At 41.7% G+C, this 26,877-nt stretch overlaps 1 protein-coding gene across 1 annotated transcript in view; it reads left to right on the forward strand.

Annotated features, from left to right (window-relative positions):
- Positions 1 to 25,472, forward strand: part of ptchd4 (patched domain containing 4) — a 40,478-nt gene extending 15,006 nt beyond the window's left edge. Inside the window, exon 3 of the mRNA XM_061052705.1 lies at positions 22,435 to 25,472. Coding sequence (XP_060908688.1) covers positions 22,435 to 24,116 — 1,682 coding nt within the window. The 3' untranslated portion in view covers positions 24,117 to 25,472. The remainder of the gene's footprint in view (positions 1 to 22,434) is intronic.
- Positions 25,473 to 26,877: the final 1,405 nt, after the last annotated feature.

A 26,877-nucleotide genomic window follows, 5' to 3' on the forward strand; every position in this document is an offset into this window, starting at 1 on the left:
GCTTTTCTAGTCTTTTGACTACTTAGGGCGCGGTCACACTTGCAACACGTACCATGCCTAAGCACGCTTCACCTCTAAAGTCCAGTTAGTTTGACCAGTGTGGCCTCCGTGCCGTGCTCAAGCACCTTACACTTCCCTCGACCTTCTGGTTAGGAGACAACCTATTCTCTACCAACTGAGTCACAGCCTAATGGTAACATTAGGTCCTAGTGGTAGTTTGGTTTTAAACCTCCTATTGGATTTACACCCTGGATGTGTTCTAGATGAAGCAGCTAGACACCAGACACTTTGATTAAAAGTAAGTTGGCTCCTGTGAAGAACTTCCTCTTTGTCTCCATGTGTTGATTTTGGCACCCTCCTGTAACCAAAGCAGTATGTCTCTTCTGTTTGCTGAGGTCCTGTCATGTGTAAAGCATTTTCCAACAATGAATTGGCTATTGTTTTTTTCCTACGGTAAAATGTTTTATAAATTGTCCGCCTTAGGGCGCTCTCACACTAAGCCCAGTTTCCCTGTTCTGTGCTGGAGCATGATTGGCCCGCTCCCTAGTCATTACCGGGCCTGAGCACAGTTACCTCTTGTACAGACGTCATCATATCGTAATGCGACACAAGCAATCAGGGGAATTCACCTCGAGCGAGTGGGAGGGGGGGCTGACGTTTACTCCCTGCACAGAATGACATGACCCCGACCGCTATGATCTCAGTGCATGTAGTGAAACTGCTGCATTAAGTTTTCTCTTCTCCAGTATGTTGTTCTGCACTCTGAAGTTCAGTGTGATTCTGTTGAACTACACATAGCATTGACATAAAGTAAAGTATTCTCATTATAGCGTTTCATAGCGGACTCTGCCACGCATATGTCAGTCTGTTTCTTAAGCATGTTGTCACGTCTGACACCTTCCCAATGGAGGCAGTTCCAGACATTCAACAACACAATATATATTGTCCGCTGATTGTATTGAATTTTATTTTAGCTACAGCGGCATTAAAATGAATTTCAGAATGTTTTATAGTCAGATAAAAACTCCTCACAGAGGCTTCGAGGAGGATGCATTATATTTCTCAAATGTTTCTGACTGCTAACTGTATCCTGAGTTCATGGATCAAGGCTTGTCCCTCTTTATCCGATTTGTGTGATTTACACATTTGAACACATTTCCTGTAAATAAAAAGGATTGTGGCTTCAGTTTAGCGGAGGCATTGTAACCACTTAAAAGTACAATTGGCTGCTTCTGCTCATGTGTCCTTCTTAAAAGAGTTGAGGTTTGAGGTGCCACCCCTGATTAGGGTGAAATATAAAGGTTTAATGCCTGACAGTATATTCTTTATGTGAGGGGATGCTGTGAATGCAGGTGTTTCATTTAAGACTGCAGCAGCCATTCATCAGGCCTCACTCACAAGCAGCTTTTTGAAACATCAGTTCTGGTCTGCCTTTTTTTTTTCTTTGCTAAATGCATAATTTGGGTCATTAATGTTGTCAGCAAGATTTGCAGGATAAAAATGTGTTGTTCCTTAAGGCAACTTTAGGATCATAACAGTATGAAAAGAGATGCACTGTGAAAAAAAAACAGCCACCTCCACTTGTGTAAAATAAAAACACATCGCTGTTAAATTGATGTACTTCTTTTAATTCCATATATTCAGTTTGAGAGACATACAAGCCCGTCGCAAACTCTTTTAAAATATTCAGTTTGTCTTCCTCTGCCTCCTTCCCAGCTCCCTTTCCTACATCTCTTAGCTCCCTCGGATGTACTTTGTCCATTTACACTACACTGCCTACCTCGTCTTTCCTCCGTGTGCACTCTTAAGGTCACTGGATCCCTGCGGCTTTGGTTACAGCTCTGCTGCAGGCCGGCTGACATAACTGAAGTTTAACTAAGACTCAGGAACAGGAGGCTGGATCGCTCCTTGTGACCCAGAGGCAGGAGGGGGGGAGGAGGCGAGAAGGGGAGGTGTGATGGGGGCGGGGTGGTGAGAGAGGCAAAAAAAAAATGTCAGGGAGGAAAGAGAGAGGTGGAAAAACCTGTGTGATGTACAGGAGTGTGTGTGTGTGTGTGGGGGGGGGGGGGGGGGAGCAGACTGAAACAGATCCAGATGTAAGAGGCAGAGGAGAAAGTCACATCGAGAGGGAGGAGGTCGAGGAGGGTGAAGGAGATAGAGAGGACTTGATTTAAGTAATTTCATGTGACAGGACCTCAGAGGGAGCAGATGTCCACCTTCCTCTGGGGAGGTTCTGACTGAGACACACCCCTATCACTAAATCAATGCCACATCAGGGTAGACAGGGACAACTGAAATGGATACTGATACCCAATGTGGAACGGCAGTGTGGCGCCCCCTGTTGAGATGACATCACAATTGAAAGAGCAGCTATGGGGGGATGGGATTTCTAACTGAATTTAAGCTTTTTTATTGGACTTATGAATTGAAATGTAAATATATGATAATGAATAGTTTATTTAATTATTGATTAACTAGCCAGAAAAAAACAACAATACCCTCAACAGAGTTATCTTTTTTTTTTTTTACATTTATGATATTCCATCAGTGTTCCTGCAGTGCACTTTGTGGAAGAAGGTCAAAGTGAACACGAACAGACTTAATTAAAAACCCCTATAATTAGTTTATTAGTGAAACAGTCAAAATACTTCATAATAAATTACTTAATGAGCACATAACACACACACACACACACACTAGAATTAAGTGTTTAGTTACTTCCTGTCAGAATTTGTTTTTGGTGAGTAAAACTGATCTCCAATAGGCAAACATTGGAAAATAATTGGAAAATATTTTTTGTTTTTTATAAGTTTTGAGAACATTTACAGGTAAAGCAGCATCATGCAAAAGTTTGTGCCTAGAATTTCACATCTCAGATAACTTTTCCCTTCATCAGAGTGTGAGGGCTATACGGCTTGTTCACAGTCGTCAGTGTGATGCAACTTTCAAAGCTTTATTTAATACTCTGTTTTGATTTTCAGATCTGTCTTTAGATTTCACAAACAGCTACCGAGCATTCCTTACAATAAATGAACTGTGCCCACATTGCAAGAAGAGGTTATTAGAAACTAGCATTGTGATTTCTGGTAGCCGGTTTCTCAGTTCATGTAAATACAAATGTTAGCTTACAGGAACAGTTGAGGTCAAGTTGAAGTCAGAGAGGTCAAGACAACTTTGTGAGTGAACCGCTGAGAGCATCTCTAGAATGGCAAAAGAGCTTCAGTGAAATAAGTTCACTGTGCCAGTCTGCAGCGACACCTTTCTGACCTCAAAATCCCGTCCTTCAGCCTCACCACAAAAAAACATCCGACGTCTCCAAAAGAACAGCCAAACCATGATTAAAGATATGTTTGGAGAAAATGGCTTTAATGAAAAGAGGAGTTATTGATCCTGTTGATTAGTTCTGCACTTGTGTTTCAGATCATTTGTAATGCTTTGTGTAAATCAGTTAATGTGCATTCATTAAGCTGCCCTGTTTTTGTTTTTTACTATTTTAACATTCATTTTTACCTTTGAAGTTGTTTTCATCCTGAGCTGATGGCTCTTGGCCACATGCTAACAAACACTTTGGCTGTAGCGAGATGAATGAGACACTTCAGGGCTGTATTGTGCACAGTCCTGGTGATATCAAAGACCTCATTATCTTAACTCAGAGAAGTTATCTTACTCTCCCAATGCTTCTTAGTTGGTTCTAATGATCTTTGTCTCCTACATGGAGGCTACAATAACACTCGGGATTAAAGTGTTCTATTTCAAAGACACATAATTCTCCTGTTAGCGTTTGTACAATGTTCTGCTGGTGTAAATTTATTTTTGTTCAAATAACCCCTTCTGCTCTCTGATTGGTTTAGCTCCCTCTCATAGCAACTGTTGCTGGGCTACTTCTGGCTAGAAAGAGACAGAAAAGTCAGCACACTAAATGTTTTTGGTATAGTATGTTGAATTTTATGACAATGTTTGCATACAAATATTTAAATTCATTAAAAATGGACTAAACCCATGTTATATATTTTTTTGTTTGTTGAGTACTTACGTTACCTCAAATATTTCCAACAGTTATCAAAGCCAGAGAAATCCGTCATTTTATAGTTGTAACGGGATGTGTCTTGTCGCGGCAGCCGGCATGATGAGCCGCCATGACAGACAAGAAATGTTTATCGTTGCCTAGGAAACACCGGATGTTACGTCAAAGACCGCTGCATGGTCTACTACTGAAAGCTGCTGTACTGTTGCTGTTTGCGCTGCTGTGATAAAAAAAAAAACGTCATGTAAATTATAATTGGATACATCGTTGGTCAACATCTTCTCTTCCTCAGGTCGGGTTTGCCTGTTCTTCTTGACTACAGTCACCACAGAGTTCGTTTTCACCGGGGGGAGGGAGGGAGTAGCAGAGAGAACTCCCATGATTCCCCGCTCTCCTGGTCCCTGAACACTGTTTGAAGATAAAATGCTACACGAGTGGCAAAGTTATGGTGGTGGGCCCATAACAGTGACTGTAACTCTCCTGGTCACTTTCTAGCTCCAAACAGTGTTCCAGGAACCCAATTGTTCCTTTGAATACATTTTTTGTGTTTAGTTCAGAAAATATAGCATAGAATTGTTTTACTTCTCCAACTTTAAAATGTCACTATCAAATCTACATACTGCACCTTTAAATGTCTATCTTTTCTCGGTTTAATCAGAAGATGCTCAATTAATAAATCGTCTGTGTTTTGCAGTTAAATTGTAAATGTATGATCATTTCTAAGGATCTTTCGTCTAGCCAAAGGAAGTACTTCAGTATTGGTGCTTTACAGTTTTATTTTTACAAGAAGAAGAAGGAAGCTTTCTGATGGTTGGTCTTAGGAAATGCAATACCATCTAATATGCAATGTCAGCTGTATTCACGTATTTTGTCAAATGAACTAAATTAGTGCAAACAGTAATTTATAAGATAAAGAGGACCTCTCTGGGGCTACCTGCAATATGCCCACATTGGCAGTGCACATTCAACATTTTTGATCAGTTGGTTGTTCAACGACCTATATTGCAGAACAATGGGCTTGTTTAAAAATGGGAAATTTAGCAGAAAGGCTAATGTAGGTTGTTTTTCATTTCCAGTGACACAGCAGCAGCTGCCTGTTAGTCAGTGTGTTTAAACAAAACACCAGAATCACCTCCTCTTAAGCCTTTTGCATACAAAAAAGCTCAAACAGTTTGTTTTTTAAAAACCAATTTGGCTACAGAATACATGTATCGCTATAAGGTTGTGGTTATAACTTGGTGACGTGACAGTGCTGTATTTCAGCACCAGGAGCTGTGGAGTGTCTACTTGATGCGCTGCGTTGCTCAACACTGTTGTGTCTGTCACTGATTGTCAACAGCAACGTTGTTAAGAAAATAATAAAACAAATAAAAGTCACAATAAAAAAGTTCTTGCAACCAGATACTATTTGCAGGGTGAGACCTCACATTGGATGTGTTTCCTTGTTTCACACAGATGTTTTTGACGCAGATTTGACAAATTGCCTAGTCTAAATCAGCTAGTTCTCCCATTTCATTTGGCTGAAAGCTGGAATGTTCCCAAAGGGGCAAAGCTACATTCTGTTTAGGTACCAGTGAAGTTGCATTTGTGCCCATCTGAACATGAGGTGGGCTGAGGTGAAGTCACCGCGATTGTACCGTGGTTACTAATTTTTCCGGTTACCACGACAACCCTAGTGCTTTACACACCTAGAGAGCAAACCATGAGCAAGCAACAATAAAAAGTTGGAACTTTACAAACCTGTCTCAGTTAGCATGTAATAAATAACTCTCTTCAATGTTGCCATTTAGCCATAGCCTTTAGTCGTCATGGTAACCAACCCAGGTCTCTACGGAGTGAGCTACTGCCACCCTAATTTCTCACCTTAATGCCAGACGAAATGTGTATGTTTGTAAGATACCAAACCTCAAGACATGTTGTACCTTCTTTGTTGTGAGTGCCACATGGACATATTTCCATTGGTATCATTAAAGTACTCGTGGTTGATACGGTGGTTCCTACCACAAGTACCTCCAGAGGGAAACACAGAAAGATTTTTGCAACACTGACAATGTTTGATAGTGTGGAATCAAAGTATTCAAAGAGCAGTTTCTCCCCTCTGAGACTGAAGGTAGCTTGTTAAAGTTTCTAATTTCCCTTTATCTGTTCTATCAAAGCCTCCTTTAGCATCCCACTTTTGTCTCTGAACAACCAAGCTTGTTTTTTTCGCTGACCTTTGGCTCCAGTAGAGAATATGCTCTGCATGAGGTAGATAGTGGGTAAACCTTTGCTTTATATTCAGCAGCTGATTCTGCCGTCGGTCTCCCCTGTGCCTATCTTCCGTGTCATCTGTGAACTGGCCAATTACTCTTGAGCTGAGGGTGTCTCCTTCACTCTCTGGATATGTGATGGATGAAGGAAGTGCAAAAACAGGCAGGGAGAGGTGGAAAGGGAAAAAAAGCAAAGGCAGGACTCAAGAAACATACATGCTGTGAGATTACAGAGGAGGTGACAGCTCTGTCAGGCCTATAACAGCTCAGTATTGATTTTCCCAAACTGTATATTTACTTACCACAACAGGCAGCTACTGCACCCATAGGAGAAAGACAGGGTCCAATCATGTAGTCCCGTCCGTCATATTTGACTCACAGTGACACTGACACTATTTGAATTTATACTATAAACCCCAGAAGCAGTATGCTGAGTCCCAAAGATGTAGTTCTTGCTAAAGTGTGGATTGATTTGGAGCAAATGAAATTAAAACATTAAAAACTGATTTCCTATTGAAATTCCCCTTTTTTCATAATTCATAATGGCAAGGTATTAATTTGCAATGCAGGATTTATACTTGGCATGTTGTAAGCCAGTTTATATACAGTAATGTTTAATGGGACCTTCGTGGGCTGCAGCCATGTCTTTCATAAGCATTTCATAAATAATAGATGTATTGCATACTGTTCTAGGAGTAATGTGGCAAATGTATGATTCGTTTTCCCACACAGCATTGGCGGAGCCTGGGGCTGGAATACAGGGTTTAAGCCCTGCATGTTTCCTCAAAAGCCCCGAATCTTCAAGGTAATTATTAAAACTATCGCTCTGTGCCATCCCCCGTCAGTCTCTCCCTGACTGAACCAGCAAATCAATTGGGAAATATTGCCATCTGATGTTCTGTCATAATTATCAGAGTTAACTTGTGTTCAGAGGAATTAGTGTGAGTTCCATCCAGTTATCTCACCTTGGTGTGCCAAAAAGAAAGGTAGCTGACTAATAAGCCTATCTAAAGTAATCAATCAACCAATCATTATTTCTATAGCACCAATTTATAATATTATGTTGTTATCTCGAGACGCTGTACAGTAGAGCGTATAGGATAACATGCAGGAAGGATTTCTCCTTTGTATTCCTCTGTTCCTGTTGTCCACACTTCCTTTCCGCTGAGATGGAGGTCAGAGCAGGCCGTGAATGAATGAGGACGGTGGTGGTTTCAAGGGCGACACAGTCTGATGGGGGAGGCTGGGCATCGGGCGGTGGTTGAGAGACAACACGGTCCGATTGTAGTGGCTGGGCGTCAGGGACTTCGGGTGGTAGTAGTGCCAGATGACCTCGGTAAAGGTTGGGGGAGCTCCCTCTGCTCTAGAGCCTGGCTTCTGCTGCCCGGACAAGGCCTCCTGGGCTTCTGGCACGGTAAGGGGGAGGGGCAGGTGAGAGCTCAGGAGGGCCCAGTAAAATGTAATGTAACATTTAGTTTTTCAGGTAAAGACCTTAAATAAGCTGCCAACCAGGGAGAGTTTATGCTAGCTCGCTAGTTAGCCACGGTTACTTGCATTCGCTGTAGTAATCTTGCACATTTCTAAGTCAATTTAGCTTTTGCGAGTTGCTCACAATGTGGACAGTGTAGTCAACAACATATTGGTACCTAGAGTGTAACTGTCCATTTAGCCACAGACTGTAGACATAATAGCATCAATGGAATACACATACTTCTCATGCAAGTTTGCAAACAACGGGCTGGAGACGCTTCCAGAGTCATATTTGCTCAAAACTTGGTAATATTATTAAACCTTGTCAGTTAGCATTGTTCTTTGGCTTCTCACAACATTTCTGCACGTTGTCTTCGAGGGGGAGAGAACAGTACTGTTTGACTTACAGCAGTGCAGTTGCACTCAGAGACCATTGACAGGCGCCAAAGCACACCAAACCGATATTCGACATATTGTTCTTTAAAGGAGTGTTCAGCAAATGAATTTCAGCTTGCAGCAATAACGTGCATTTTCTGCGCTAAATATATTTTTCTTGTAAGTTGTGTTTTTTCTTCCCCTATGCTTTCTGTGTTCTGTCACATCTATATACGTCAATATGAACCTATCAATGTTTTGTATGATTTCAAACCTGTTGGAAGTTAACTCTTTCTGGATCTTCTTTTTTCTACGGAGTTGTACTTTTTTTATCCTGTGAAGACAAGATAGATAGTGACACTCAACATTTGCAGCCAATCTCAGGCGGAGGCCATCTCTGAGGCTAACGTTGAAAAGCCTCATGGGAATTCCTGCCTGTTTCAATAAGTGGGGCTGTGTGACTGATGATCGATATATGAACGTTATTGCTTTAAGTGGCTCTGGAATGATGGGGGTATGACAGCCTCAGGGTTGTTATTAAGTGCTGCACAGAGGAACCATAAAACAGGTCTATACATCATTTAATATAGTTCTGTGGTGATATGGTCCAAGATTAAATATTAAACCTTTTCTGGAAGAACAAGAAATCTGGAGTCTATACAACAAAGTCAACCAAGGGAAATGCTTCTTTTTTCTTTCTACATTCCCATTCCCAGGAGGATGCTTAGTGTGTCCAGGGAAATTATGTTCAGGGGCAATTCTAGAGTATTTTGGGGCCCTAGGCAAAAATTAATTGGGGGCCTCTCCAACCACCATTATATCTGCCTGCGTCTCATTGACAGACTTTGACTTTCACAGGAATAATACTTGAGATGATAAGGAGCACAACAAGATAGGGCCCCGTCAGGGAGGTTTCCTACTGTCATTGTTGGAGCCCCTTGCTGGTCTGGGGCCTCAAGCAGTTACCTGCCTTGCCTGTTGACAAGCAGCACTTCTGATTATGTTACCTGAAATAGTTTTGATACCTCCTAACGACGACCCGACTCTGTGCGCAATTTCCACATCAGGATCACATTTGAGGTCTTTATCTTTAAAAACCTCTTAAAAGAAGGTTGCCATGAAATCGGTGGGATTCCCCTTTTCTCTCAGCTCCTTGTTCTCATTTTGGAGCAACTCGTTGGATTTCTCCAGCGAAATTATCCGACTCTCCATGCTTGAAAGGACTTGCTCAACATCCGTAAATTTCTTGTTGCATCCATTCAAATCTGCTTTAATGGAATTAAGTAAAGGCTGTAGTTTATCTATAACAGCATTTATTTCTTCTCTTATTATAGAGCTCATAAGTACAGGTGGTCAGGTGATACAGGGGGAACGTCTCTTTGATTTGTCAGTTCCATCTTCTGTTTTATCTTTGATCTTTTCGGTGCCATCAACCGCTTAACAATTTATATTCCAAACTTCAATAGGTTACTTCCTTGCATTCAAGTCTTTTTTCATAATTAATTATCAGTTGAAGTTTCCTGGGGCTCAGCGTTCCTCGTGCTCACTCCTCCCAACCGGACATGACACAGTGATGGATTGAAAGGGAGTGTGTGGGATGGCATGCACCAAATAGCAGCAAGACTGTCACCAATGTGCTTGATGTTGAGTGAATGCTTCAGTGAACATAATAACTACAATCGGTGGAAAAAAACATTTTATGCAACCTGTGTGTGTTTCTGTGCATTCAGGGGCAATCTGGAAAGAGAGAAATGACACGAGCCGGCCAGAGCCTGCTCTCTTGAAGAATCAATACTGAAACACTAAAGGGAATGAGAGTGAACTCTCAGATTGGTTTAAGTCAGATTACGCCCAAAACACCAAGTTGGTATAACCTGGTGAATAATTCCAACCTCTTTGCAACCTAAGCCTCACTGAGGGCCAAGATTGTGTCAGCGTCACGTGCAAAATGTAGTCACACTTCCTATTTGTGAATGATGATATTAATATTAATATGCAGGGTGAGTGAAGAATCCCGGAGCAGCAAAAGTTTATTTGAAATGTCGGTAACACTTTCTCATAACTATAATCAATAAAGGGTTAATTTATAGTTAATAAACCTTTAGTTAATAGTAATTTAACTGGTAACAAACAATAAATTGATAGTTAATAATGCTATGATATATGTTGTTAACATTTTATACACTTTATAAAGTGTTTGTTAATGATTACCAAATGATTTGTAAAGCTTTAGGAGATGGTTTATAAAACATCTATAAACAATATGGACCAGATATTTGTAACACTTAGTTAACGTCAATAATGGGTTTGTAAACCGTCTATTAACATTATTTGGATGGTTATTATGAAGCTGGAACTGAATATCATAATACCCTATTGATACTTTGTAAAGCATCCATAAACATTTTTTAAATGATAATTAATACTTTATCAGTGATTATTAATGGGTTTGTAAACCATCAAGAATCATTATCTGGATGTAAAGTTGTAACTGATGTTTATAATACTTTGTCAATGGTTCATAAATACTGTGTAGCACATCTATTAAAGAGGACATATTATCCCCCTTTTCCACCTTTTCAAACAGTCCCCTATGGTCTAAATGAAACATCTATGCTGTGCTTTGGTCAAAATATAACATGAATCAAACACCAGAGGAGGTTTGTGACCCTGTATAAACCAGCTCTCTCAGAATGCTCCGTTTTGGTGTGTGTGTCTCTTTAAATGTAATGAGCCCCCCTGAGTTTTCCCAGTAGACATCACTCCTCTGTAATGAGAATAAAAATGGCCGACCTGCGCTAAAGTTTTTTTCTAGGCTGGAGGTGGAGTCCATGGGTGGAGATATCAGGGGAGGGGATTTTTTTTTACCAGAATCCCACTGTGACATCACAAGGAGAGCACATTTGAAACAGAGCATTTTTCTCTGTGTTGTAAGACTTATGCAGACCACAAACCAAGGACTGGATGGATTTATTTCACATTTTGTGGGTCAGTAGACACTCAGGTTACCCAAATATATGTTCAAAAACACTGTAGAAGTGGATTTTTATAATATGTTCCCTTTAACACTATCTTTATGGTCATTATAAAGTTGGAACAAGATATTATAATTGTCAGTTCCAACTTTATAATAGCCGTCCAAATAATGTCAATGGATGCTTCATAACATATTTAGGGGAAACAGAATATATTATTATTCTAATTCAGTTCTGTAGGATCTTTATTATAACATTATGTGTATGTCTCGTAAATAATCTGTCAAAGCTAAACATAAACATTTTGGTTCTTATTTGCACTTAAAAACATACCCTTAAAGCAATTACCAATATGCTTTGATTGTGCAGTGTGGGAACTAAAACAACAACCAAAGAATCCCCAATAAGAAGCTGACCATCAATTCCCCTACGCACATTTCATACTCAGTAGATATGCCGTTTGTGTGAGTGTGAATATTGAGCGGACGAGGGCCACTTTTACCAATGAGAGTCAATGAGCAGGTGTGTTGGGGGCTAATCCATTTTTAATGGAGCATTCAGCAGGAAGAGGGGTCTCAGAAGGACCCCTCTTAACAGCACTAAGAATAGCATCAAAGAGTGCTGAGGTCATGTATATTGAATGGATCGAGTGAATAAAGGAAAGGGCAAGCTCCTGTCCTCTGCATCATACTTCCTGTCACCAGATATTTTTGGTCTGTTGTGGTATTTTTGTGCGCTGCATGTCACTCGCTGCCTCTGAAGTCCTTTCTGGTTAAAAATGAGCGGTTGACTCTCTGACTTGATTATTTTTAGAATAATGTTGATAGATCTTTTTTTTTTATCATAACCGTGAAATAGTTGGACAGTATTCATGAACATGAAAGAGGAACAATAAGAGCAGCGATTTGTTTTCATCTTATTTTGATAAAGCCCCCAAGAGCTCTTCGATAGAGCCCTCCCCCCATGATATGAAACAGTTCATGATGTTGTGCTCACAATACAATGTTCCAGACTTTTGAATGGGTGTAACAAAGTTCACATTCAAGTTTCGACAAGAGATTTAAAACTGTCAATTGCAATGCTTTTGTTCTTTGTGACCAACATCAAGGTTACTTTTTGGTTCTCACACTTGCAGAAATCTGCTGAAAAACTCCGGATATTTTCCATGAGGAGCTGAATGTGTGAACACAAACAGACAAATATTTCGCTCTGACTTCACTCTGAGTTTCTCCTGCCAGAACCCTTGTATTATTTCCACAGCAAGTCAGAGTGAGTTGATGTGAGAATGCAGCAGGATATTATCAGGAGAATTCACCTCGAGCCAATGACAGAGGGGAGTGACTGCCGCACGGTGCACAGAATGTACGCACCTACGCGGCCCCCCCCTAGATATTTTATATGTATATGTGAAAACTGCATTTATTTCCACTTTACTTCTTTGTTTTTCTCTTTTGGAACTGCTTCAGGATACTAAAGGCCGTCCTCAGCCCCTCCTCTTTGCCTGTACTAGGTTTCGTAATGACGCTGTCCTTCAGCATTATGACCTCAGTACTGTATCTCACTACAGCAGGGTACAGATCATCTCCTACAGCTGCTTTTAGCCAGACCAACACAAACACACTGTCCTGCCGAAATTTTCATTTGATTCAAACAAGTGTTCTTCGATTTTCAAAAAACCATTAGTCGATTTGGATGTCAAGATAGCTTTTGCAGACTGCCCTTTGCTCACCCCAACATCCGGTCCCATCCTCTGATTTAATGAGTTTTGATCTCTCTTCTGCAGTGGGACCTCTTTACAATATCTGCTGCTTTTTCATCCCCAGCGGTGTGAAAACGCTGCACAGATGATAGTCATCCATAAGAGAATCCAAGGTGGGCAGGGCAGGAGTAACTGACATGCTCTCTTGTCATGTGATGAATATGGGGTTTTTATGCCGCAGAAGTTTTAGAAAATAAATGTGCCTGAAGGTCTCATTGACTTTGAAATGTGGGCCAGAAGAGGAGTAAAGGGCACATACAGCCCAGGCCTCCATTGTAGGAGCAACATGGTGAAGCAGTGTGAGATACACACCTCTTCTTAGCAGAAAGTAGTGAGAACAGACAGTGACAAAGTGCTCACCTACAATCCACTCAGGGTTGTGTCTGCATCTGGGGAACAGATTCTCATATTTCATTCTCTTTTCATTTGGGATGTAACGATATGAATGTTTCATGATACGATAATATCAGGATAACAAGTCCACGGTATTATTGCGATATTTAAAAAAAGAAAATTCAAGAATTGGGAAAAAAAAGGCAATTTCTTAAACATTGATTGGACATTGAAACAGGATATGAGATGAGGGTCAAATGACCTAAAATGAACTTTTTATAAACAAAAAAGTCCCTGAACATTCAGGGAGTACATGGCCCTCTGGAAGGTCAGGGAGTGTGTCAAAGTATTTATTTAATTCAAAGGACAATCAACACATTATTCAGAGCACAGATCTACTGATACTAGAATAAGCTGAACAGGATGAATCTATTCAAAACAGTTCTATTTTTCATATTTCTGTGCTGAGAGCAGGCTGTGACGTCTGTCTCGGGCTGCACTTGCTTCTCAATGGCCCTTACATGTTAGCTAATTCCATATACAGCCTCTGATTGGTCGACAGACCAAAACAAGATGGCAGTGTCCAGTTTGCTGAGTAAGCTAACAACAGAAATGACACTCTTTGACTTAAATGTATACAAACATCATCACGGATTACCTTGAGAATTTGATCTGGACAGTCTCTGAGAATACACTGATCTTCTCAGTGGGGTAGAAAAGCCTGCGTCGGCCTCGCTGGAACATCCAGAATTTCAAAGTTTGCTCTGCTTTCTCGCTCCTCACAAACACTGTTAGGAGTGTGTGTTACACTAGAGCACAAAGGATTATGGTCTCTGTAGTTCCGACTTCTGTCTCTGCTGTGACTGAAACTAAACTACACTTTTTGCCCAGCAGAACTATTGTTTTCATTCCGTTACATCCCTACTTTTGATCCTTTCCTCTCTCCAGACGCACTGCTGCAGCGGCTGGCAGACACCCAGCTGCACCCTGATAAAAAGCAAAGTGAACATGGGATTCATAAAAGCTTTCAGAGGGTAAACAGAAGCTGTGGAGATGTGCTTTTAAATAGCTTTCATAGCGCAAAAGATCACCGATGCTGTGAAGGCAAAATTGCAAAGGTTAAATACCTGCTACATTTCTTTTTATGGCCGGATAATTAGGAGAATTCAGGCCACACACTTAGAGAGGAAGGGAAAGAAAGAACACTCGTGCAAAGCGAGGAATTTCAGAGAGCATGAGTCAAAGTGAGGTGAGACTGCTGCTGAGGCTGAAATAAAGTGCATTACAGTATTCCAGCACATAGGTGATTAAAGCAAGTATGATTGGGTCTGTAAATCAGAAGGTTGTGACCTGTTCTTAGTGATGTGCCTTGAATAAAATACGACTGGAGTACTTAAAGCTGAGCTGAGCAACGCACTACAGCTCAGTCACTCAGTCTTAAAACTACGCATGCCTTTGAGTCTTAATTTGACAAACAACCTGGACTAGGTGTTGGACTGTTTCTTATGTAACAGGGACAGGTAGCGTGGATCTCACTGGATATTCAGCAATAAATGTGGCAATAGCATCCCAAGTATGCAGTTAAAGAACCCAAATGTAAGATAAGTACTGAATTAAATCTTTAAGTGACCTTACTATATGATCAGACATGCTATGTTGAAGTGCTGGCTTCTCTGACAACAATGCAGCAGTCAGTATGTCCTCCTTCTAACTTTAGATTCTGCTCCTGAATGCTCTGGATTTGTTTGGACCAGAGAAGGTAGACGGTTTTAAGACACACCCACATGGCTGTTTTGGACGCCCCTCAGTTTGTCAGATATAAGAGCAGTTATCAGGTCAACAGGTGTTGCAGTGATGGAAGCGGGCAAGAGAAGTGGTTCAGATAGAAGTGATTGTACTCGACCTAAAAAGTCTCTGCATGTTTCTAATAAGCTCCACGAGCAGAAACGTGATCAAACTAGGATCAATGTTGGAGATGCTTTTGAAAAATGGAGAGAGGTTAGAACACAGAAAGGTTTACAGACCCATGCAGAGCTGGATAAACACTGAAGCTTCAGGGTCTGAGACATGGCAACCTGTGTGAGCATCCACTCTAGAGAGGAGGGGGCGGGGGGAGACAGCTCTCTATAATGTTTAGAATCTGGACTGCAGTACCCATTTTAAACACTAGGTGTCAGAGTTACATACTGCTCCTTTAAATGTTTTAAGGCACACTTACTTCTCAAAATCAATAGCACATTTTTGAATAGGCCCCTTTTTCAGGGGCACAATCTTTTCATGGATTTGAACTTCAGTAAGCAGACATTTATTCAATTCAAGAGTGCTGTTAATAGGTAGCTCTGACTCAGTGGGTAGAGTCGGTCGTCTCTCAACTGGAAGGTCGGGGGTTCGATCCCCAGCTCCTGCAGCCACATGTCCTATGTGTCCTTGGGAAAGACACTTAACCCCAAGTTGCTCCTTCTGCTTCGGCTGCAGCATATGAATGGATTAGTTAATACTGATGGACTCTTTACATAGAAACCTGGTTTAAATGTAAAGAGTGGTGAGAAGACTAGAAAAGAACGACACAAACTCAAGTCATTTCACAATGTACAGTGCTTACTCCCCCAGATGCTAGAACCTCTAAATGTTCAGTTTGAATACTGACACCTTGACCTTATTGTCCTAAACAGCATCTTCACTCAGGCTGCAGTAAAGCAGTACTGCACGTTGAAATGAAACACTTTGATTGTATTTGTAGGTTCACTTTCTGCTAGCAGGCTTTTGTTTTTAAATAAATCCCCAGTCAGTGCTCTCAGCTGTTCACAGATATTGAGGAGCAAGTGTGAGAGGCCTTCACTGCAACTACCGAAGCATTTTAACCACCCGCAGTCTCATAGAGGGAGAGAGGAGTTGAGAGAGGCAGACTTGTTCATTTGTTGTCCGTATGTGTTTCTGTTCCAAAGTATGTGTGTGGGGGAGTCTTTGTGTGGGCGAAGATGGAGAGAGAAACAGCAAATGAGAGTCTGGTCTTCCCTGCAGACTGCTAGTCATGTCTCTAAAGTGGAAATAAGAGTATGTGTGTGTGTGTGTGTGTGTGTGTGAGAGAGAGAGGGAGCACTTGTTTAGGGGACATCACAGTGACACTGGTCTGTTTTATAACAGCAATAATCAGGAACACAGTTCCTCTGTGTCTTTATTGCTTTGTTACCTCGGCCCTGCTCCTCCAGCATCATCTCATTATGTCCCCAACGGTCAGAGAGGCCCAAATAAAAACACAAGACGTTCACTTTTAAATCTTTCAGCATTTAGACATCTAGAGAATTGGCGGTTTCCTTCGAAGCTGATTAGCATCGAGCGGCACTCATGCTTCCAGCCATCCTATTTCCCCCTTCATCATTGATTTAAGATCTGGCATACTGACAAAGCTCCTTGTTTCTTCCTTTGTATGTCACTGGATGAAAGTTCATATGGTTTGATTACTCAAACTATAACTATTCAGTTCAAGTTGCCATGACCTTAGTTTGAAGTGAGTAAACTAGCCCCTAATTAGGGATTTATAAAATATAAGGACAAAGGCTATCAATCATGTTTTTAATAAATCAATGTCTCCAGATCCACTTTTTTAAGATTTTGGTTGAAATCGTCTTTAGGTCCTGACAGAAATTAATAACTCATATTCTCTGAAAAAGGAGCAAAGAAAATCTGTCATCTGTAGCAGATGTAAGTCTGTAAAAACACTAACAACCAATGTCTGCCACGAGGTACTGTTGGGGTTGTATCAAGTCAACTTTGGTTATATTCTTTAATAATTATACTTAATTATTAATAATATAAATAAAATATCATTAAACTATGTTTAATCTCGTTTTGGGGCACCACCCTGTACTCAGGGAAATATAACCAAAATATCACTAATTAATATTATTAATAATTAATAACTATATTTAATAAATTGAAGGCGTGAAATCCGTACACAAAGCCTTCGCACCCAGCTTATATCACAATGCAAATACACCAGTAATCACAAACAACTGCTCTCTTAAATTATAACAGAATTTATTTAAACAAAGCAACACCAATCCAAAATCAATGAACTTAATCAAACAAATAACTATTATAAACTAATCTAAGCAACAAACATTATCAAGCACGGCTTGTGGGCGGGGTGTGTGTGTGTGTGTGTGTGTGTGTGTGTGTGTGTGTGTGTGTGTGTGTGTGAGTGTGTGTGTGAGAGAGAGAGATAGAGGGGGGGAGAAGAAAAGGGGGAGATGGCTTCGTACCCACGTGGTTGCTCACGATGGCACACACCTAACAAAGACCTGGGTGTGTGCGTGTGTGTGTGTGTGTCTGTGGATGAAAGAGAGATAGAGAAGGGGAAGAGGGGGGAGATTGCTTCATCCCACGTGGTCGCCTTTCCGATGGCACACACCTAACAAAGACCTAATGTGGCCTTAATGTCTGAAAGAGACCGAGTTCGGCCCTACACGATCTGTGTCTCTGAGGCGTCTGGATGGCCGCGAGTGTACAGATCTCTGTGTGTGTGTGTGTGTGTGTGTGTGTGTGTGTGTGTGTGTGTGTGTGTGTGGCCTATGTGCGTAATGGCGCGGTGGTGGAGTTAGTCTCCAGATGTACGTCTACCCGGGAATATGTGTGTGTGTCTGTTAGTAAAAGGGGGAGAAAATGGGAGGAAAAGAGGATAAAAGAGGAGCGTAGAGGAGGAGAGAAATGTGTGTGTGTGTCTGTGTGTGTTAGTAACGGGGGAGAAAAGAGGAGAAAAGAGGAGCATAGAGGACCGTAGAGGTGGAGAGAAATGCGTGCCTGAAGAGGCCGGATCACAGTCCGAATCCTGCACCACAACTCGGAGTAATTCCCTTCATTCACAGAAACAAACCAATGGCCGAATTCAAGTTAATACGGCTTACACTGGCCTTTCTGATCAGAAGAGTAATACCCGGTTATAACGCTGTTACGCTAAACACATATAGGACGCAGCGGTCCGAAATGGGAACAACAAGAGTTTTAAACAGGTAAAACTCAGGACGTGACGGTCCAACAAAGATAAAAATTACAGTTTCTGCACAAATCAAACAATTGTTAAAAACACTCTCTAAAGCTAATTCTGCCCAGACCTAATTAAGCCTCACTTGTGAATCGCTTTGCCTGCGATTGATGAAGGAAAAAGGAGTCCGGCGATAAAACAGATCTTCTGTCTGTCCTGGTGTAGAGGCGTCTGATGGCGGCGAGGGTCCCTTACGGCAAGAGCGGCTTCGTTGGTTCTCCGTCGAGGGGAAAGATGTCCGTTGATGTCCTTTCGTTGCAGGACGGAATAAGACCGTTATCTTTCTGATAATCTGTTATAGCCTAACGCTCTCCGAGAAACTGAGATGCGTTCACTGGACAATCCGAGCTCAGAATTTGGAACACTGCCGGCCGCGGATTACCTGCGCGCCAAAACTTAAAACAAAGGAAGATTGTTGCAGGAAACAGGAGGTGAGCTTGTGTCTCCGAGCACTTGAAGTCAGCACGTGGTAAGAGATTGAACGAGGGGAGTCTCAGAGTTTTATCACCTGGCCGCCTTCCTGTGGGGTCTCCCTCAGGTTCTGGTCCCCCCTTTACGTCACACGTAGGTGTGAAGTACCGCAGGGAATTCTGGGATAAAGAGGCTTTTAGTCCTCTTTGTGATCTCAGTAAATAACTCAAAGGCCCAAGTCCATGGTCTGACTGTCCTAAGCCTGCGTGGCCCAACAGTACCAATCTGATGAACCAATCAGACGCCTCCCTGTCTCCCTGCTCGTTCTCTACTCCATGTGTTCACTATCCCACACTCAAAGAGCGTCACCAATAACGGAGTTTATACTGCGAGTTTGTCGTTGGCCGTTGTGAGTAGTAAAATAGTTGTGTGTTTTAAAGATTTATTATGATAAAATTTAGTGTTTACTTACCGCTGAATGAGACATGAGACGACGTGTAATTGAGGGGGCGGGTGTAGACGGAGCACTGAGGGAATGCTACTTTCAAAATCATGCTAGTTTTTGAAAATAACCAACCCTGCCTTTAAGTTCAGCATTTAATCAACTTTATTAAACTCGACCCTAATCCACATTTTAAAACTCAAACATGGTGTCACAATGCTGCATGTGCAAACTAAACGTAGGCAAAGTTTCAGGTAATAAGGTAAAGTGTATTGGAGTAATCCCAGGATATAAAACTTTCACCTTACGGCTTCAAGACTCTATGTAAGCCGTTACTGGAGAGCAGTAATAACCTGGCAGCCCTGCAGTGTTCTTCCCAACAGAGGGCTTCCAGAAAAAAGGATATGTTGTGCTTCACCTTAATTCAAGATTCAAGATTGAAAAAAACTTTAATGTCCATCATATAGTGACAGAATAGTCACCTTTGGTTGGAGGCTCAAATAACATCAAAACATTCAAACCCTTTAGACTCACGTGAAATAAAAAAAATCTAACCAAAGTTTCCATAAACATCTGCAGAGTACGTTTAAAAGTCGTGTTCATCTGGCCTTGTTTAAGATGCATAGTGCAGTGGGAATAAAAGAGTTTCTGTACGTTTTCTCTGAAACGTTTGCCTGAGTGGAGCAGCTGAACCGAGTGGTGAAGGAGATGTGAAGGGTCCTCAGTGATGCAGACGGCTTTCCTTTGTGCTGCGCGTATATAGAGTTCTGACACTTGGATTTGGGTGGTGCCGGTGATTTTAGCTGCATGTTTGATGATTTCTTGCATTTTTCAGTGAGAAGGTTGTACCAGGATTCAATGTAAAATGTGAGGACTGATTCAATGAGTGACCAGTTTATTGTTGTTTAAATGTCCTATATGACATTAAAACTTTTCAGGTTCCTGAGGAGAAACCTGCGCTGTTGGGCTCAGTAGTAGATTAACAACTCTACTTAAGGCAGAATTTGCGACATTTTACACATAAATATATTTAAGAAATCCAGTCTATCTTGTGTTAATGTGTCTCTGAGTCATGACTGTCTACAATGAGTGAGTCCCGCTGGCTGTGTTGTTGTCTGTCTGATTTCAGTTATGTTTAACATTAACATGGATCTAAATGCCACTCTTGTCAATGAAGAGGATTTATTATTTATTTATATGTAAGTGAAGGACATCATGCTTTTAATCCTGTCAGGTATTAAAGACACCAGAGCAGGTCAACGACTTGAATTGTGCTGTGACAATAATGAGGGGACACTGGGCAGGTAGTGATTCTCAAACAACTGTCATTGTGATGAGTCATGTTTGATCAAATCCTTTGTTGTTGGAATGGTTCCTGCCTACTCAATCCATCAATCTTTTTTTTTTCACATCTCAAAAAACTCTAAAAGGTGAGCTGATGTATTGTTAGCAAAAACAACACGGTCGTGAATTTCCTCTTTCTCTTCACCCTCTTTACCAGCTGACACTGAATAATCGACTCGCAGCGAAGCTTAATAAAACTAAAAGCAGGAAGAGCCATCTAGTGGAATCAGGATTAATCCTTTATCGTTAATTAACGTCCTCTCAGTGTGTCACACAGGGAGACATTTATAATCCTGTCAGGGTTAGCTTATCCCTCTCACATCACCGTCCAGTCTCCAGATTTAAAAAGCATATTGTAGTTTGATGATTGCGGGGAAACGTACTGATGGGCCAAACACAGTCTTCTTCTGTGCTCTGAGATGTTTATCTGAAGGGAGAGCACGTTAAATTGATTATAGTTCTCAGAAATCTACAACAGATTCCCTCTCTTCAGTTTACCCCTCCATCACAATGCAGCAGTGTGCGTGGGTGTTCCTATGTGGGAGTTTTGCACTATAGAGCCTTTGTGAACATTGTGTATTCATGTCTATATTTTAAGTGTTGCATGAGTTACATGAGTACCTACAGTACATGAATGGGCTCGCTGCAGCCCGTTTGTCCAATGCTTACTGATGCATGGTTCAGAGGGGCGTGTACACCTCTGAACCATGCATCAGTAAGCATGTAGATCAATTCAACCTGTTTGAATTCACATTTTTATTTTACTTTTTGCTGTAAAAATGTACAAAAACTTTGTAGGCCTACATGTTTCACATGTCCAATATAAATCAATCAATCAATCATTATTTGTATAGAATCAATCCATAACAAGAGTTGTCTAGAGACGCTTTACAAAAGAGCATATGTGATAATATGCAGGAAGGATTTCTCATTTGTATTCCTCGTGTTCCTGTTGTCCACACTTCCTTGCTGCTGAGGTGGAGGTCAGAGCAGGTCGTGTATGAAAGAGGACGGTGGTGGTAGTGGGGACGAAACAGTCTGATGGTGGTGGCTGGGCATTTTCCATTATTAAGTGGTTGAACTGAGATCTGTTGACGTTGTCCCTGATATGTGTTACCTTTTACCTTTGAGTGTTCACATTTGAACTGATTTGACTTTGGTTCAGCAACACACCAATATATTCTTCATTCTCTGTGACAGATATGTGACTGGGTCATAAATATTTTAAACCCTCGTCCCCTCTGGTCACAGCTGGGGTTAAAGGTCACCATTGCTTTATATATCTTTACATATTTGATTATGAAACATTCTCATTTTTTTAAATTCACACAAAAGTATTTTTTGAAGACACTAACTGAAATTGAATGTGGGACGTTGTATGGATGTCCTATGTGCCTCAACAATCAGAGTACCATGCTTACATTATATCAGTTTGAATCTACATGTTATCGGTGTGGATAAGATCCACATGTGATAAAATGAAGATTTCAGTTAAGCGTGGATTTACAACCATAGATTGTCTTTTTTTCTTTCTTTTTTTTGGTCACTCAAAAATGTATGTTTTGGAGGGCGCTGGTGGCCGAGTGGTTAGTGTATGCACCCCATGTAAAGATGCTGTAGTCCTGAAGCAGGTGGACCAAGTTCAAATCTGACTTGTGGCTACTTTCCTGCATGTTATTCCCCACTCTCTCTCTCTGTCTCTCTCTCTCTGATTTCAAACTCTAGCTGTCCTGTCTCTCCAGTAAAGGCACAAAAAGCGTAAAATAAATCTGTTTTTCAATTTATATTTGATGAAAAAAGAAAATTCAGTGCAAGGTATTCTTGAGAAGTCTTTTCACAATGTTCCTCCGGTGGATTCCAACACGTCTGACAGCTTGTAGTCTTTGTGAAACATTCACCATTTCACTAGCAATGCAAATAAAACAACTATCAGACAATGTGAGTTTCTCTTCTCACGGTGCTAACACATCAAAAACAATTCTTACTGAGTCTCTCTCTCTTTTCTTTCCAGGCCATGGAACTAAAGGAGTGTTTGAGCTGCTGGCGGGATGGAGGAGAACGAGAGAAAACCTCCCCTTCAAGGAGCGCGTGGCGGATGCCTTCGCTGACGTGATGGTGTGCTACACCATGACCAGCTCGCTTTACATCATCACCTTCGGAATGGGAGCCAGCCCCTTCACCAACATAGAGTCTGTGAAGATCTTCTGCCAGAGCATGTGCGTCGCCATTCTGGTCAACTACTTCTATGTGTTCTCTTTCTACGGCTCCTGCCTCGTGTTCGCCGGACAGCTGGAGCAGAACCGCTACCACAGCGTTTTTTGTTGTAAAATCCCCTCGGTGGAGTACCTGGACCGCCAGCCCACATGGTTCAAAACCATGATGAGCGACGGCCACGACTTGTCCACACACCACGACAGCATCCCCTATCAGAACCACTTCATCCAGCACTTTCTGCGCGAGCACTACACAGAATGGATTACCAACACCTACGTGAAACCGTTTGTGGTCATCCTGTACCTCATTTACGCCTCGTTCTCATTCATGGGATGTTTACAAATCAGCGACGGATCCAATGTGGTCAACCTGCTGGCTAGTAACTCTCCGAGTGTGACGTATGCTATGACCCAGCAGAAGTACTTCAGTAACTACAGTCCTGTGATCGGGTTCTACATTTATGAGCCCATCGAGTACTGGAACTCCACGGTTCAGGAGCATCTGAAGACTCTGAGTCACGGTTTCAACAAAATCTCCTGGATGGACAATTTCTTCCACTACCTGAGGGTGGTGAATGTGAGCGCGTCGACGAAAAACGACTTCATCTCCATACTCAAAGGCTCCTTCCTGCGCAGCCCCGAGTACCAGCACTTCACAGAGGACATCATATTCTCCAAGAACCGCGAGACCGACGAGTACGACATTATCGCCTCAAGGTTGTACTTGGTGGCGCGGACGACGGAGAAGAAGCGGGAGGAGGTGGTGGAGCTTCTGGAGAAGCTTCGCCCGTTGATGCTCATCAACAGCATCAAGTTCATCGCCTTCAATCCTACATTTGTATTCATGGATCGCTACAGCTCGTCCGTCATATCGCCCATCCTAACCTCAGGCTTCAGCGTGCTCACAATCCTCATCCTCACTTTTTTTCTCGTCATCAACCCCTTGGGGAACTTCTGGCTCATTCTCACGGTTACCTCTGTAGAGCTGGGCGTCTTGGGTCTGATGACCCTGTGGAACGTTGGCATGGACAGCATCTCGATCCTGTGCCTTATTTATACCCTCAACTTTGCCATGGATCACTGTGCGCCACATCTGTACACTTTTGTGCTGGCCACCGAGCACACCAGGACACAGTGCATCAAGCTGGCGCTGGAGGAGCACGGGGCGGCCATCCTGCAGAACGCATCCTGCTTCGTGATAGGGATCATGCCCCTGGTATTTGTGCCTTCCAATCTGACCTACACACTGTTCAAGTGCTCCCTCCTCACCGCGGGCTGCACCGTGCTGCACTGCTTTGTCATCCTGCCCGTTTTCCTGACCTTCTTCCCGCCGTCCAAAAAGAGGCACAAGAAAAAAAAACGGGCCAAGCGTAAAGAGCGGGAAAGGGAGAGGGAACGGGAAAGAGAGAGAGAGCGAGAACGAGAGGAGATAGAGTGCATTGAAGTCAGGGAGAATCCTGATCATGTAACAAACGTCTGAGTAGTTTGTTATGTAGTCAATGAGCAGTGGATCTGGTATCTGTCAGATAATGGTTGAATACAGGTGTCTCCCCAATGGTGAGATGCCTATTGAGCTGCAGGGGAGTGCAAGATGTTCCTAGAGGAACGGGCTCTGGTCACTCCCAACCAATAGCAGCTGAGCTTGCCAGAGTAGAGTGCAGCCCGACTGAGCAGTCATTCAGTTTAGACGGTGTGTCTCATTTGCACAAACTGTAACATGTTTCACGGTTCTAAATTGTTCCCTCGCTGTTTGGTTTCTGAAATAAATACTTACTAGAACTTGTGAATGCTAAGTTCTGAACATACAATATGTAAAACCATTTACCGATTAGCAATTCTTTGTTCACTTTCTGCAGTCCTGATCTCAAACGTGTAGTGAGTGAGGGGCAGAGCAGTCTGTAAAGCCAAGGACACTTAGACAAAGTTTGTGAAGGTACAACACAAAAAGGGTTACAAAACTAAACATGTGCAGGAGACTACTGTGTTCTCCACATACTTCACACACCTCGATAATAGCAGAAGAAAACAAAACCAAAAGAGAGCGCAAGCAGCCTTGGAAAGAAAGCACACCACATGCTTTTCTGTTACATTATAAATAGAATAACAGCTGAACTGGGCAGATGGCATTCACTGTGTTCATTGTGAAGAATGATCTTGCACACTGCATCTTGTGAGCAGGACTGTCGAGGTTTATATTAGCGGGAGGCTAACACTTACTACTGCATTATTCCAAGGGTCCTAAGTGTGAGGCAATGGCATGAGAAGCTGCGGTGGCGTGCAGGTTATGAAGAGGAAATGATTAAGGAGTGTTGTAAAGAAGTATTTAAAAATGACTGTTGCCTGAGTATATCCTAAGTCAATCCCAAACTGTGTTTGCACGGGAACAGTCAAACCAAAAGAGAGAAGAGTCCCCAGTGTTGAAGCGCAAGGTTGTTAGCAGGTTGCTAACATTGGAAGGGTTTCTGTCAGAGTATGAATGTCTCTGTGATCCTCTAATGAAAGCTATGGCACTGATTACTGGAAGGTCTGAATGTTATTCAAAAACCTGCAGGGGTGCCAAATAGTGTACAGATGTTTTTGAATATTTTTTATAAAAAAAATTTAAAAAAAGTCTCAGTAAATTTTAATTTTTAATAGAAATCAAACATAAATCATGATTTATCTGAGCTGATTTATTGATTGCTTATTAATATTGTTCAGGTTTGTTAAGCAGATCATGAAGCAGGCTTGAAATAAAAGCAGGGAAGAAAATGTGCACGTTTTTTTTACTCGTGTAAAAATACTGACGGAGCTGAGGTGACACGAGGACTTCCAGGTTTTGTTCCTGAAGTAGAAAAATAAAATTGCATTGCCTTTTGTAATGAAAAAGAAAGCATTAAAACTCCCGCCCTACAAACAACACCATGTCATGTAATCCGTTTGTATAACCACAGATTGTTCATGAATAGAATCGATGCAAGACCACTGCTTTGGTATTTATTTTTACATGCCTTTAAAGGACCAATCAGTAAGATGTGTTGACCCTGCTATATCATCAGACATTAAGGAAACATGCTATGTTGAAGTGCTGGCTTCTCTGACAACAATGCAGCAGTCAGTATGTCCTCCTTCTAACTTTAGATTCTGGTCCTGAATGCTCTGGATTTGTTTGGACCAGAGAAGGTAGGAGGTTTTAAGACACACCCACACAGCCGTTTTGGACACCCCTCAGTTTGTCAGATATGAGAGCAGTTATCAGGTCAACAGGTGTTGCAGTGATGGAAGTGATCAAGAGAAGTGGTTCAGATAGAAGTGATTGTACCCGACCTAAAAAGCCTCTGCATGTTTCTAATAAGCTCCACGAGCAGAAACGTGCTCAAACTAGGATCAATATTGGAGATGCTTTTGAAAAATGGAGAGAGGTTAGAACACAGAAAGGTTTACAGACCCATGCAGAGCTGGATAAACACTGAAGATACAGTGTCCACCACATGGCAACCTGTGTGAGCATGGACTCTAGAGAGGAGGGGGCGGGGGGAGACACCTCTCTCTAATGTTTTGAATTTAGACTGCAGTACCCATTTTGAACACTAGGTGTCAGAGTTACATACTGCTCCTTTAAAACTGCATGATTCAAAGTGTTCATGTTGACATCAAATAAAGAGAGGGGGCTTGTGGCATGTCACATGGATTTATCAACCTACTCTCGAGGTTACTCCAACAAACCCAAAATGTTGTTTGCAGCCTTCAACCTAACTGTAATGTTCACCATCACTGCTCACACAAACTGTGTCTAAGAGAATAACACGTTGATACGTTGAGAATAAAAAATACAGTTGTCAAAATGAAGACCAGAGTCAAATAAAAATTTTAACCAACTAGAATCAGGGTTATATAAATCTACCTAAAATGCAATCCTCCATACAAACAGCAATTCATTTTTCACAAAGCCTTTAATTAATTAGATTATTTTTTTAGTGACTGACAGCATTTCAAGAAATACACAAAGAAATGATTCTATTTATATTAGGTTAGGTTATAGATAAAGGTAACTGTGTTTTATTTTCTAACACACACAGTGGCGAGCCCCTCTCTGCTCCTTCATAAAGAAGCCGAAAAAAGGGCATCTCCCGCTTTAAAATGTTTCACTCATGATTCTGTCGCTTCCTGGACGCAATCATGCATAGATAAATTGCTGCATTGAGATCCATAATCTTAAGATTGGCATGACAACTCCGCCATAGTTCTGCTTTAACTTTACC

This window comes from Labrus mixtus, chromosome 12 (genome assembly GCF_963584025.1).
Source record: "Labrus mixtus chromosome 12, fLabMix1.1, whole genome shotgun sequence".
Taxonomy (NCBI): domain Eukaryota; kingdom Metazoa; phylum Chordata; class Actinopteri; order Labriformes; family Labridae; genus Labrus; species Labrus mixtus.